The 13429-nt window shown below is 34.4% G+C and overlaps 2 protein-coding genes across 2 annotated transcripts; one reads left to right on the top strand and one right to left on the bottom strand.

Moving 5' to 3' along the window:
- Positions 1-5481: 5481 nt before the first annotated feature.
- LOC112703796 (transcription factor bHLH19-like) lies at positions 5482-6864 on the bottom strand. Its single transcript, XM_025755394.3, has 3 exons — positions 6287-6864; positions 5889-6212; positions 5482-5675 (listed from the first exon to the last, which is right to left on the bottom strand). Exons 1-3 carry the CDS (start codon positions 6473-6475, stop codon positions 5604-5606), a joined length of 585 nt encoding a protein of 194 aa, XP_025611179.1. The 5' UTR covers positions 6476-6864; the 3' UTR covers positions 5482-5603.
- Positions 6865-8298: 1434 nt separating this feature from the next.
- On the top strand, positions 8299-10389 carry LOC112703797 (F-box/LRR-repeat protein 14). The gene has a single exon (XM_025755395.3). The coding sequence runs from the start codon at positions 8765-8767 to the stop codon at positions 10160-10162; it is 1398 nt and encodes a 465-aa protein (XP_025611180.1). The 5' UTR covers positions 8299-8764; the 3' UTR covers positions 10163-10389.
- Positions 10390-13429: the final 3040 nt, after the last annotated feature.

Here is a 13429-nt window from a genome sequence, read left to right on the forward strand (position 1 = left end):
GCCCAATATGGAACAAAATGAATCTGCTGGTGGGCTGTCTAAACAAAGGAAGCCCAAAGAAAACAAATCAAAGAATTCAGCTGGGTCAGTTAGATCAAAGCCAACCTGAGCCCAATGTAATTCTTTCGAGCTGATCTCTCCAAGTGCTTGCCTCCAAAGCAATGTTCCTTTTTCAATTCGGACAGAACTCAGAGAAGAGAGAGAGTGCTTCGTTCCTAAGTCTATCATCGAAGAAGAAAGAAAGAGAAGGGTTAAGTAAAAAGGTTGAGATCTAATCACCCAAATCAAACCATATCAAGTTAAGTCATAGGCTAAAGATGATTCATTTTCTTTTACATGCATCTTACTTTCTTCCCTCTTTTTCCAACTCTCTATTATTTCATCTTGAGATATATGAAAAAAATGATTTCTAAAATATACTACTGTGAATCAAAGGCCAAAATTATTTTTTGAGGACCAAATAGTATCTCAAAGGTTCAGATACGGGATTGCCATTAAAAACTTTTTTTCTTTGCTGTTCTGAGACATTCGGTCAAGAGAAAGAGATCTGTTTCAAAGTTATAAATTGGGGATTAATGGAAGAAAGTGAGAGACTAAGTTGGTAGCACATAGTTCGAGGAGTTGACTTGGTAGAGAGCAACTCAGCAACATGCAGGAGATACAAAAGAAAATTTTTACATTATTCTAAAGCCAAGAAGAGAGAACCAAGGTTTGAAGTTTATGTTCTGAGAAGTCTTCTCTGAGAGAGTTTATCAACTTGTACAGTACTTCCTATCAAAGGAGCATTCCGCCAGAATGAGGAACGAAATTAGAGTTAAGAAAATCTGGTTCATCGCATAACAATAGAGGTTATTGAAGTATCAATCTCCTTGATGTTTTATAGATTGTAATTTCATTTTTAATGTATATCTTTCTGTAATTTCTTGAGTGGTAAAAGGCTGAAAGAGAGAGTTTAAGAAAAAGCCAAAGAATGATAAAAGGCTGAGTGAAACACTTGAGAGAAAAACCTAGAGTGATTTCAGATTTCTTTAAGCTGATTTTATTGTCTTATATCCAGTACCTGTGAGGTACCTCTTAGTTGGGTTAGCACTAAGAATGAAGAGTTAGGTGTTAGCATAATCAAGTCAAGTTAGATTAGAACTTGAGAAGGAAAGGATTGTGTCAATCTTGTGGAATTGGTGTATGTAATACTTTAACTATAATGAAAATTCCACTACTATTGTAGTGGAGATTGGATATAGATTGTATTGCACAAGGCAACTGAATCAAGATACATGATAGTGTCATCTTCTCTCTTCCTTCTTTGTTCTGTTTTCTGATATTTATGAGAAAAAAAAATTGTCTTATAAATCTTTTGCTGTTGAGTTTAAACAGATTCAGATTGAAAGTTTATTTTTAAAAAGTTATTTCATTAAAGTAAAAGAAGGTCATAAATTCAACACTCTTTCTCTAAGTCTTTTACAACCTTTACTCCTACACAAAAAAATTATTACACTTATTTAAACTAAAAATTTCTGTGATGTTGAAGTTAAAGAAAGAAAAAAATATTATAAAATACAATTCTAAAAAAAGAGGAAGTATAAGTGTCTTAGCTTTTTCATTCTGCTGTATGTGTAATCCTTTATACAGAGAAAAAATAATATTTTAATTATTTTTCGCTTTTTGCTTTTTTTCGAATAGCTAAAAAAATATCATATCACTTTCTTCTCACACTATGCATATTCATTTTTTAACCGGAGAAAAAATTAGATTGCTTTTATTCTTTCTTAAAAAGTATATATTTAATCTTCTCGTAGTTAGTAAGAAAGTCTGACCCACTATACCGAGACATAACACTCCAGTTTCATGTTGAGACATAACGTAAAAATATCTTGGTACCAAATTTTTTTGGCCGATTTTTACAGGTGCAAGACAAATCTCGTATATATCTTGTATGAGATTCCCACCACAAGAAAAAATGCCAAATGTAAGGTCTATAAAACTATAGATTGTGTTGTCTTTGTACTGTTCTTTATTTTACAAATCTGTCCCCACTTTGATCTGGAAAACTACTCCTGCAAGGTGGAAAAGGTCAAATGGGATCACTTACATTACAGGCGTAGCTTTTTAAAATTAAAATGCAATAAGCCAAAACATATGTAATAATCAACATTATTTTGTTTTTCATTTTTAAAAAATACAACAATATCATTCAGAAATTTTATGCTAGCTTATGTTTAATTTTCTATTCACAACCCCTCTCTCTTTTAATTTCTATCTATTTTTTTAGTTAGTATATCCAAAAAGATTTCGAATGCTATATCTTAAAAATATACATAAATTCAGCCATCAGATATGTGATGGAACCAATAATATAATCAACGATACGAAATGCATGCAAATATTTTTAACAATGTGAACAATAGATATATCAAATATTTATTTTACTAAGTATATAAATGATTATTCTAATATTAAAATTTAAATAAATAATTTAAAGATGTAATATATTTTAATTTAATTAATAATTATTCATGTTATTCAAAAAATTATTAATTATCTATCATAACCCTATTTCTAATTCATTGATGTCTGGCAATGCATAAATCAACGACAAAGTCAAAAAATGACTCGCGTTATTTTCCCCAAATCCAAAATAGCCAACGTTGTTGGTTGAAAAAGGGCAACAATAATCATTAGTTATCAAGCGGATAAGGTCATAAGGATGCGTGATTCATGTTTTACCCAGCAGCAAAATAGGTTAACTAGATAATGCATTACAATTAAGTGTTGTTTGTTACGGACAATACAATTTGATTTATCACATTTATTTAAAAAAATATCAATGCTACTGAAAAATTAAGAGGGGTCTAACCAACAATAAGCTAACAAATTTTTTTTAATTATATTCTATACTAACTAATAACATTAATTATGATTAATTAGTGATTATTTAAATTTTTTTAAAAGATACAAAATTAATAATTATTAATTATCTCTTCTTACTTTAATTCACTTTTTATCATTTATTACGTAAACACATTACAATAATATAGATTATTTTTTAGGATTATATGTGTTAAAAAAAATTAAAATTTGTCAAAAAAATAAAATTTGACATTATTTTAACTATAGAAATATATTAATAAAAATTTTGTCAAAAATAATATTTTTAACATATAAGTAATTGTAAAAAAAGTTTAGATCTTATTTTGATAAATATTGGCCGTAAAAAATAATTTGTTAAAAAAATTTAGAATATATTTTTTGTGATACTTATTAACCGTCAAAAATACTATTTATTTTTACATTTATTGACTATAAAAAATTCTCAACAAAAATTCTCAATAAAAAACGAGATGATCTTGAAACTGAAGAATAAACTGAGATTTCGAAAATGAAGAATGAGTAGTATGATACCAAATTGAGAGCAATGTGATGCCAAAATTGATAGAGTTCAACAAAAAAGAGGAATAATAGAGTAAATTGAAAATAAATGAGTGTCAAAATTGAGTAGCAATTTTCTACAGTCAAATTATTCATAAAAAAACATAGAAAATTTGATATTTGTAATATTTGTCAAAAATATATATTAATTTTTACACTTAACTATAGTGTTAAAAAAAACGTGTTAAAATAACTCTCTTTTCTTACGGTGACATTGATCCCTTTTTCTAAAAAAAAACTTCGAATTTCTAAAAAATAACAAAGCACCAAAATATAAGATAAAAAATCATCTAAATCCTAAGAAAAAAAACATACAAAAAATAGAAAAAAAAACTCATCCAAAACTAATAAAAATAATCTTCTAAATCCTAAGGAAAAACATACAAAATATAAGAAAAAGAATAATTCTAAATTAATAAAAAAGAATCATCCGAAATGCAGAAAAAAAACATAAAAAATTAGTTAAAAAAATCATTCAAATCCAAATAGGAGGAGGAGAAGAAGAGCCGCAGGGTGGCCGGCGACGACGTCTTGGACGGCGTTGCGTGGATAGTAGAGGAACTCGCGATGGCGTGTTGCGATGAGTGAAGGAGTCGCCATGGATCAGAATAGCTGATCACGCGTCGCGAATGGAGACCTGGTGGTGGCTGCGTCGCGACGGATGGAGAGTCATGGGGTGCAAGTGGCGAACGATGGGGAGTCACGAGCGGCAAGAGTGCATCACGCGAGCGATGGAGAGTCACGATGGGATGCGAGGAGGGTGAAGTAAAAACACGATGGTGGCTGTCTTTCCTGCGCGAACGGAAGATGAAGTGGTGGAGAATGATGCAAAGACGACCAGCAATGGCGCGCGAGAACGGTGCTGCGACGATACTAGTAGCGCGACGACGAAATCGTAGCAGCGTAGGGCATTGGGAGGAGGGATTAAGATTTGTGATTTTGTGTGGAGAATGGTGAGTGGAAGAAAAAATAAATTAGAGTAATTTTGATTTAAAAATGTCATTAATGTCGATTAATCAAATTTTAAATTAAAAAAATAATTTAAAATTAATTATTATTAATTAAATTGTTCAATTTTTAGTTGGTAGACACTTGATTTCCTATATTTTTCAAAAAATATATAACTTCAATGCTTTGAATCTTTACAAATTTTGACGGATGTACTATATCTTATTAGTCAAATAAAACTTCTTATGTTATATGGTATTAAAAGATAAACTTCTAATAGTTTGTATTTCATTACCAAAAAAAAAAGTGTTACAGTAGTAGCGTTATTCTTTGTTGGGAAAATTTTCTTATTAATTACTAACTCTAGTATGTTTATTTTCAATATTTCACAGATTTAAAACTATGAACGAATTAAAAATTAAATAATTCAATGGAAGTATGACTGCTATAAAGATATCGGTAAAACTAAAATATTCTTACCGAATAAAGATGTTACAGCTTACAAGTCAAATATTATTCTAATGATTAATTTAATAGCTAACTTTTTAGATGTTAAAGAGTATACGAGAGTTTTTTTCTATTCTGTTTAGTATTTTTTTTTTTTTTTTTTTGCGGTAAATATATTGGTAAGAGAAGAGAGGTTTGCAGGTTACTAAATAATAAATATCCTTACAACAGCTCTTTGTATGACTTATTATTGTAGCAAAAGAGAATTGAAGAGTAGAGAGGTAAGTGACAATAACCTACTCTAACAGCTTTTTAACTAATTTTAGTTACAATACCAGTCTTTTGGGAATATTTTAGGGAACTACTAGTCTCTGAATGAATTTTGGACTTGATTGACCAATCATTATTGGCATCGATCTATCCTTACATATTTGGCCTATAAATAAAAGTTGAGCATAAATAAAAGGAAACTATCACTGATGAAAATGTTATATATCCCTACCTGGAGGCCTTGTTGGTCATGTTATTGTTAGCTAGGGTTTTGAAACTTGATGATCATTATGCATTATATATTGCATGCATCTGCGCTGGTTGTTTATATATATATATACTTTGCTAAATAGTAAATACTTGGAATAAAATATTGTGACGCTCCAAGAGTGGCGGAAGAATTGCATAAAATATTATTTATGTATATAGACACTATTTTTCATCAAATTTAATTTATTGATGTATAAAAAGCAAGCTAGCTAGGATGCATGGATGGCGTGAAAATCCTTTGATTAACAGAGTGGTATCGCCAGTCTCAAGCTTTGAACTAGATCCTTCATGCTTGCCCTGTATTTCTCACCCATCTGCGATGCAGTGGATGGTATCAGACTACTGACTGAGAATTGAAATTGGAATGCTAAATAGGGAGACAAAAAAAATAGCCCTTATTTATCATTCATTAATTGTTGCAACAATTAATTAATTGTCGCAACAATTAATGAATGCTAAATAAGACAAGTTATGACTGTTTTTGGCTGATTTTTTTTTGTTGTAGAGGTAGGTGCGGTGGTACATACCTGAGCAACAATGGTAATATCAAGGGCACAGGTCCCAAAGGGTAAGACACTTGTGCTTACAATGGAGAGATCAAGATTTGTGAGATGGCTGAATACTTGGGGAACGGCTTTGTGGCCATGGCAGTGGATCCGAATCAACACCTGCTTCTCCAACGCCCTTGCTTCAACTAGTTCACATGCAGCATCATGCCTCTTGTTCACCAACGACACCGACTCTACTACTGTTCTGTTCTTCTTTCTGCTTTCCTCCTCTAGCTTCTTCCCTTGCTCTTTGAGTTGCTTGATATAAGCGATTGCTTCACTAAGAATTGACACCTTGTCAATCTATCCAACAAATTAATTAATGTAACTTGAAATAATAAAAGCAAATGAAGGAGAGCATGCATAGATCGAGCGACCTTTTTCAAGTGAGGGATGGTGGCAGAAAGTGCTATGAATCTCTGAGTGATCTCTTGCCTCCTCTTCCTCTCCGCCACGATGTGGTCTAAGCACTCCGAAGAGCTTCTTCTTGCCTTCTTTGCCGTATTACCACCATTGACTATGGACTTGGAACTGTTGCTCTTGCTCATCATCATCATCATCATCATCAGTTTCGGGAGACTCAATCTCTCTCCGACTTCTTGTACCACGCCACCTCCATTATTGCCCGTTTGAAATTAAATCTTAAATCAATATAAAATATTGTTAAAATTTCTGAAAGTAAAAAAGCTATTTGAAAGATGCCACCATGTTTGCACCGTTGGATACATGGATTTCAACTTCTTCCATCAATCTCTTCTGATGACTTCTGACTTCTGAGTTCTGAGACATTTAAGAGACGGACCACTGATGTTTTCTACTCATATTTGTTAACCACATATATATGATATATCTCTATCTCTCTTTCTTATTTTTCCAACAATAATTAAATATTGTCCCTATCAGGCAAAGCTAGACATTTTACCCGACGATCTGTTTTATTAATTCAATGAAAGGTGCAGCTAGCATTTTCGGTAAAAGAAATATATATAATACTATGTCGATACCCATATACAAAAGAGGAGGGGGCCGGGGAATGCTCTCAATATTGTGGTTCTGAATGATTGGGGTATGAGATGGCTATATCATTAATTCGTTTTGTCGTTGCTTTAGCAATGATGTATCTGGCTAGTTAATGCATGTACTACGCACACAGTAGATCCAGACTTGACCTGCTTCCACCTCTCTTCTACTGATATAAACATACACCTTTTGGATGCAACATAAACACATACACAAACCCGCCCCCTATAATATTAAGAAATGTTTAGTAACAAAAGAAAATCAGCCAACAACAGCCATAATTTGTCTTATTTAGTATTTATTAATTGTTGCGACAGTTAATGAATGCTAAATAAGACAAATTCTAGTTGTTTTTTTTTCTCTCTAGCATTACCTATTACTCATATGCCCTATGGAGAAAGTTTATTTATTTTCTTCAATTTATTAATTATACTAACCTCTTCTATATTATTAACTTCTAAATTTTTGGCATCCTATCTCTATATTCAAAACTCACATATATTTATTATTATAAAGTTGAGTAATAAGTGTATGTGAAAAATAGGGATTGACTAAATTTGAGGTAATCTTTAATTATTTTTTTTTACTTGGTCAGTTTTATTATCAAAAGTAAAAGATATAAATAATAATACATATGCAAAGACAATATAGATATAACATAAACCACGTGTTTGTCTGTCTGGTAGGAGTTTAAAACTTTAAATGGGGAAAGGTCCAAGTTGTGAATGTTGTTGCCCTCATAAAAATGCAATATAAGATGTTTTTTTTTAGGAGGACTGGTGTAGTTGTCTAGAATCTAGAAGGAGGGCCTAGCCATCCGGAATCCGCATGCTTTATGAAGATGATAGTGTTCCCCCTTTGGCTATTGTTTCTTGTTTCTATATCCTTGTGTTGATGCAGAGCATGGATGCTCTTTTCAGATATCATGCATGTGTTTTTATTTGTTCATGTCCAAAAGGGAGGATTCCCCTAATCATAACCATACATGACAAAATTAATAAGTTGTCTGGGCTCAGGGGCGGAGCCACATATAACCAAAGGGGGGCAATGGTCCCTCCCAAACTTTAAATTTTTTTTATAAATTGTGTATAAATTTTATTTTAGCCCCCCTTAAAAATTTTCTTTTACTCTTTTTCTATTACAAGATTAATTTTTAGCCCCTCCCTCAACTTCAACCTAGCTTCGTCCCTGTCTGGGCTTGGATTCTTTTGCGGATCATATCATATGCATGCCATGCACACTACTTGGAAATGAAATGTTGCAGCTTTTTGGTACGGCATTGGCGTTACCCTATCCCCAACTCTATTAGTTATGACATTATGTCACTCAAACTCAAACTCTATTGGAAATGTCTCTATTAGTTACGAAAAGTCGTTAAATGATTTGATTGATTTGACTAAATTTTCATTAAACAACTCTTACCTATCAACTTCACGTGAAGTCGGTTCTACTTGAATTTTCTCTTTTTTTTTTTTAACTCTCTCAAATCTGAACTCTGCCAATCAGCCAGTTTGTTTTTTTGTCTGACAATAACGTAAATTATAGCCCAAACAGCTCTCTTTTCTTTTTGGCCACTTGCTACTATGGGCCAGGTCCAATACATTTGAGGCCCAAAAAAAAGGAAAAAAAGAAAATAAAAATACCGGAGGAAGAAGATTACAGAAGAAGAAGGAAGGGGGGAAATACGTGAACGATGAGAATATGTGGATTGTTGGTGAGAGGATGTAAATTGCGATGGCGTGAGAGCAGGTAATTGTATTGGTGTATGTTTGTTTGCAGTAATTAGATGTGTGGGAAAGCATGCAAGATAGGTTGAAACTTGAAATTGGCGTGAGATGCGAGAAATTGAGATGGATAAAGTGCCGGAGCATATAATATGGGAGATATTGGGGAGGTTAGAGAAAAGCAGTGACAGGAATTGTGCTTCGCTTTCGTGTAAACGGCTTTATGAAGTGGACATGGCGCAGAGGCATACGCTGAAGGTTGGGTGCGGAATGAACCCGGCTGAGCAGGGTTTGAGATCTCTGTGCAGGCGGTTTGGGAACCTGTCTCGAGTGGAAATCACTTACTCCGGTTGGATGTCAAAGCTTGGAAAGCAGTTGGATGACAGCGGCCTCCTCATCCTGGCGCACCACTGCCCTTCCCTCTCAGATCTCTCATTCAGCTACTGCACATTCATCACCGATGTCGGCCTCCGCTACTTGGCCTCCTGCTCCCACCTCTCCTCCCTCAGCTTGAATTTCACCCCCAGGATCACCGGCTGCGGCATTCTCTCTCTTGTTGTGGGCTGCAAGAACCTCTCCTCCCTCCACCTCATTCGATGCCTCAATGTCAGCAGCGTTGAGTGGCTTGAATACCTCGGCAGGCTTGGCACCCTCCACCATCTCTCCATCAAAAACTGCAGAGCCATCGGCGAAGGCGACTTGATCAAGCTGGGTCCTGGCTGGCAAAACCTCAAGACCCTGCAGTTTGAGGTGGACGCTAACTACCGCTATATGAAGGTGTATGACCGGCTATCCGTGGATACATGGCAGAAGCAACATGTCCCCTGCCACAGTATGGTGGAACTAAGCCTCGTGAATTGCATCATCAGCCCTGGCAGAGGCCTTGCTTGCGTCTTGCCCAGGTGCAACAACTTGAAGAAAATTCACTTGGACATGTGTGTTGGGGTAAGGGACATTGACATTATTTCTTTATCCCAAACATCAATTGAACTCGAGTCAGTTTCCTTGAGAGTTCCTTGTGATTTTTCCCTAACGAGATTAACAGATCAAAGCCTGATCGCCTTGGCTCACAACTGCTCAAGGCTTGAATCAGTTAGGATATCGTTTTCGGATGGGGAGTTCCCTTCCTCCACCTCCTTCTCATTAAGGGGAATACTTTGCTTACTAGACAAGTGCCCCGTTAGGCAGCTTGCTCTCGACCATGTTTACTCCTTCAATGATATTGGAATGGAAACTCTTTGCTTGTCGCAATATCTTGAAAACCTTGAACTTGTCAGATGCCAAGAGATAACTGATGAGGGTCTACAGCTTGTGAGTCAGTGTCCCCGTTTGTGCCGTTTGCGCTTAAGCAAGTGTTTGGGGATCTCAGATGATGGACTGAAGCCACTTGTGGGATCCTTTAAGTTGGATTTCTTGGCCGTTGAAGATTGTCCCCAGATTTCGGAAAGAGGTGTTCAAGGAGCAGCAAAGTCTGTGTCTTACAGGCTAGACTTATCTTGGATGTGCTGAATCTCAATTCTGCCTGCCCTCTCATCATCCACCCTTAGCTTATTGTTGCTGTATTTATTGTTGTACATCTTGTTTTACTTAGCTTAATGTTGCTGTATTTATTGTGTACATATATTCTGTTATCAACTCCCAGCAGCATCTGGTTCTTTATCAAGGCTTTCCCATGTTCATTACCGTGTGGATAGACTCACAATAATGAATAACAATATCTGATATCTCACGCACAAGCCCATATTCTTGTTCATTACTTCATTGTGATTGTGATTTATATTTTGTGCTGCTTCAGTTTCCGAATACCCTAGATTTTAATATTGTGAAGTTATTTATACTTCTCCCGTTGTATTAGAATCAATTATTCATAAGAAATTCCCATCTGAACAGAAATGTATATCTCCATATATCCAACATCTATAAATTCAAGTAAAAGGAAGCAACAAACTAAAAAATAGCAATCAATCTGCATGCATGTAATTGGACTTAAGCTAGTTTTGGGCTCTCTCTGAATAAGGCTGGACTGGTTTCCAGTGTAGAGGAAGTTGGAACCCAAAAATCCTTGTCCAATTACTTATCTTAATAACCTTTTCATTTTTTGGTCCAACTCCAACGAAGGAATAATTATTCTAGCCCTAAAATAAATAAAAGAAAGATGGATGGAAAAAGAAGGCTAATTTTTTAAATAAACATTCGATATATCTATTGTTTACATTGTTTAATATTTTTATTGTTGAACAATATGAACAACCACCAATCAAATAAAAATACACTACACCTCCAAATTAATCCTCTAAATTTTAATATTAAAATAATTATTCGTACACTAGTAAAATGAACATCCAATATATCTATTGTTTACATTGTTTAATATTTTCATTGTTCACCTATACTTTTTCTTTTGCATATGACGCAAGGTTTGGTGTAACGCGAGGTTATGAAGTTTATAGGAGTTTGACACCAGGGTAACAGCAGTCAGGTGATGAAGAAGAAATCAGACGGACGGTCCGATTTCTTGCAGGTGAAAGGAGACACAAATCGGATCGTCCAATTTGTGCGTGGTGGATAGTTGCGTGCACAGAAATCGGAGGCCGAAAGTGACGGTGGGGTGAAGGTAGGGTTTGATGAAGAGGGACGAAAGTGAAATGAGGGGCTAAGCTTCACTTGGTGTATACAATATTCACTATCGGGTCCTTGCATGTTTAACACGTGGCTTGAGGCACAAATTGGACGGTCCAATTTGTGTACCTATCCAACCAGTAAACAGACTGTCCAATTTTTTAATCCTAGCCGTCACACTCCCGTTAAGCACCTTGTACCCCCATAATGCGGTTATACACCATCACTCACCCAATATCAAAATAAAAAAGTGGAAAAAGAACTCAACTCTCAAAAAATAAAAAGTAAATAGTGTGTAGTGTAGTGCATTAGCATAATAGCATTAGAGGAAGTACAAGAGGAATTGAGTGTCATGTTAGTGAGAGATGGTCACAATCAACTTTACTGAATTGAGACTCTTGCAAGTCCGAATCCCATATCTCTCGGTAACAGAGTGAGAGAGAGCGAGTGCCATTTTGATGAAAAGGAAAGAAGGATACGAAAGAATATTCAAAAGAAGGAAAGAGAAGGCACAAAAAGGTTACATTATTTAGGCAAAAGATTCAGAGTTGCCACAAATCCATGAATAGAGAGAGTAGGAAAATGATAAAGATATGATTATGGGAGACTTTGTTTGTCTGTTTGGTCCTACTCTTCTCTCCATGCAAAATGCAAAGCAAGACAAATAAAATCTCTTGGTCCAAAGAGTGAGAGCACCACTGTGCAAACCCCAAAATCTTCGCGTGCTTCCTCCTCCCCTTGGGAAAACAAACGCACCCTTCTCTTTCTCCCAAACCGCTTAAATCTCTCTCCAATGTTTTGTGTTTAGGGGTTTACTTGGGGCTTATAGACCGACATTCTTCGTGGTGTGGCTCTTGTTACGGAATGTTTCTCCAAATATCACACAAACACACGACTTTGCTACAAACAAAGCCACCTCGCATTGGAAAATGTTCAAAACTAGCTACCTACACATGTAGCTCTAACATCATCTGTATCTTTGTGCGTGCGTCTTTGAATGCACTCTTTCCTCTATACTCTTTCAATTTACTGCATTGACTTGTAAGCTTAGAGAGGCACGAGTTGTGGACATACCAAATTAGAAATAAAATTCTCAAACTCAAGCACTTTAGTTTAAAGTTTACTAAGTATGTGTGTCCAAAACCAAAAGTAATGCTTAACAATTAATTGAGTAGCGACAAACCAGTAACTTTTTTAATTTATAGTTATCAAATAGTCACCAAATAATATTTTTACTCTTTTTTTTTTTTGCTGATTATAGACTGATCAAAATTTAATAAAGTTACTAGTCATAGACTTTTTCCAATTAATTAATTAATAACATGAGAAGATATATGTGACGATTGTGAGATCAACTGCGGTGCCTGCACTCTACAGGTTACATTAACATACATAAGAATTTGGAGTATTCTTTTGGAAGGACAAATACAAGGAAGTGGAAGATGACATTGCGTATATGAGTCAATGGCTGCATTGTTGAAGATGGTCGTCCATTTGAATTGTTAGTTTTACAAACAATACCTCAACAATTCTCCATGTTATATCTTATATCTCATTTCCTCCATATTTCCAAATTAGAGTATATGTAAATTAAAATATGGATTAGATTATACATAGGGCCGGGCCTTAATACAATGGCCTTAATACAACTAAACAATCAATTTTCACAACTGGCTGGTTATCGACTAATAAGAAAATAGTTTTTAAGAAAGTAGTTAATAATAAGCAACACTAAACAATTTCGTTTAAAATTGTTTTGACTATTTTAAGAAAATAGTTTTCCTTCCAAATGGTTAGCATTAGTAAAAGAAGGAAAAGACAAAAGCAGAGTATATGAATTCTAGATTAAATGCTTTATGTTTAACTTTTTTCTTAATAGCATATTCGTATAGCAATTATTTAAAGGAAAAGTATATGTTAACAATTAAAATATTAAATAATGTAAATAATAGACATATCAGATGTTCATTTTACTAGTGTACGGATAATTATTTTAATATTAAAATTTAAAAAATTAATTTAAAGGTATAGTGTGTTTTTATTTAATTGGTGGTTGTTTTTCAATAAAGTCATTGTGTCTCTAACATTCCCCTTATTTAAATGGAATTAAGTAACCAAAAAAATGGTTCTTAACAAAATGTATGCCACAAAAACATT

Source organism: Arachis hypogaea, chromosome 7 (assembly GCF_003086295.3).
Source record: "Arachis hypogaea cultivar Tifrunner chromosome 7, arahy.Tifrunner.gnm2.J5K5, whole genome shotgun sequence".
NCBI classification, from domain to species: Eukaryota; Viridiplantae; Streptophyta; class Magnoliopsida; order Fabales; family Fabaceae; genus Arachis; species Arachis hypogaea.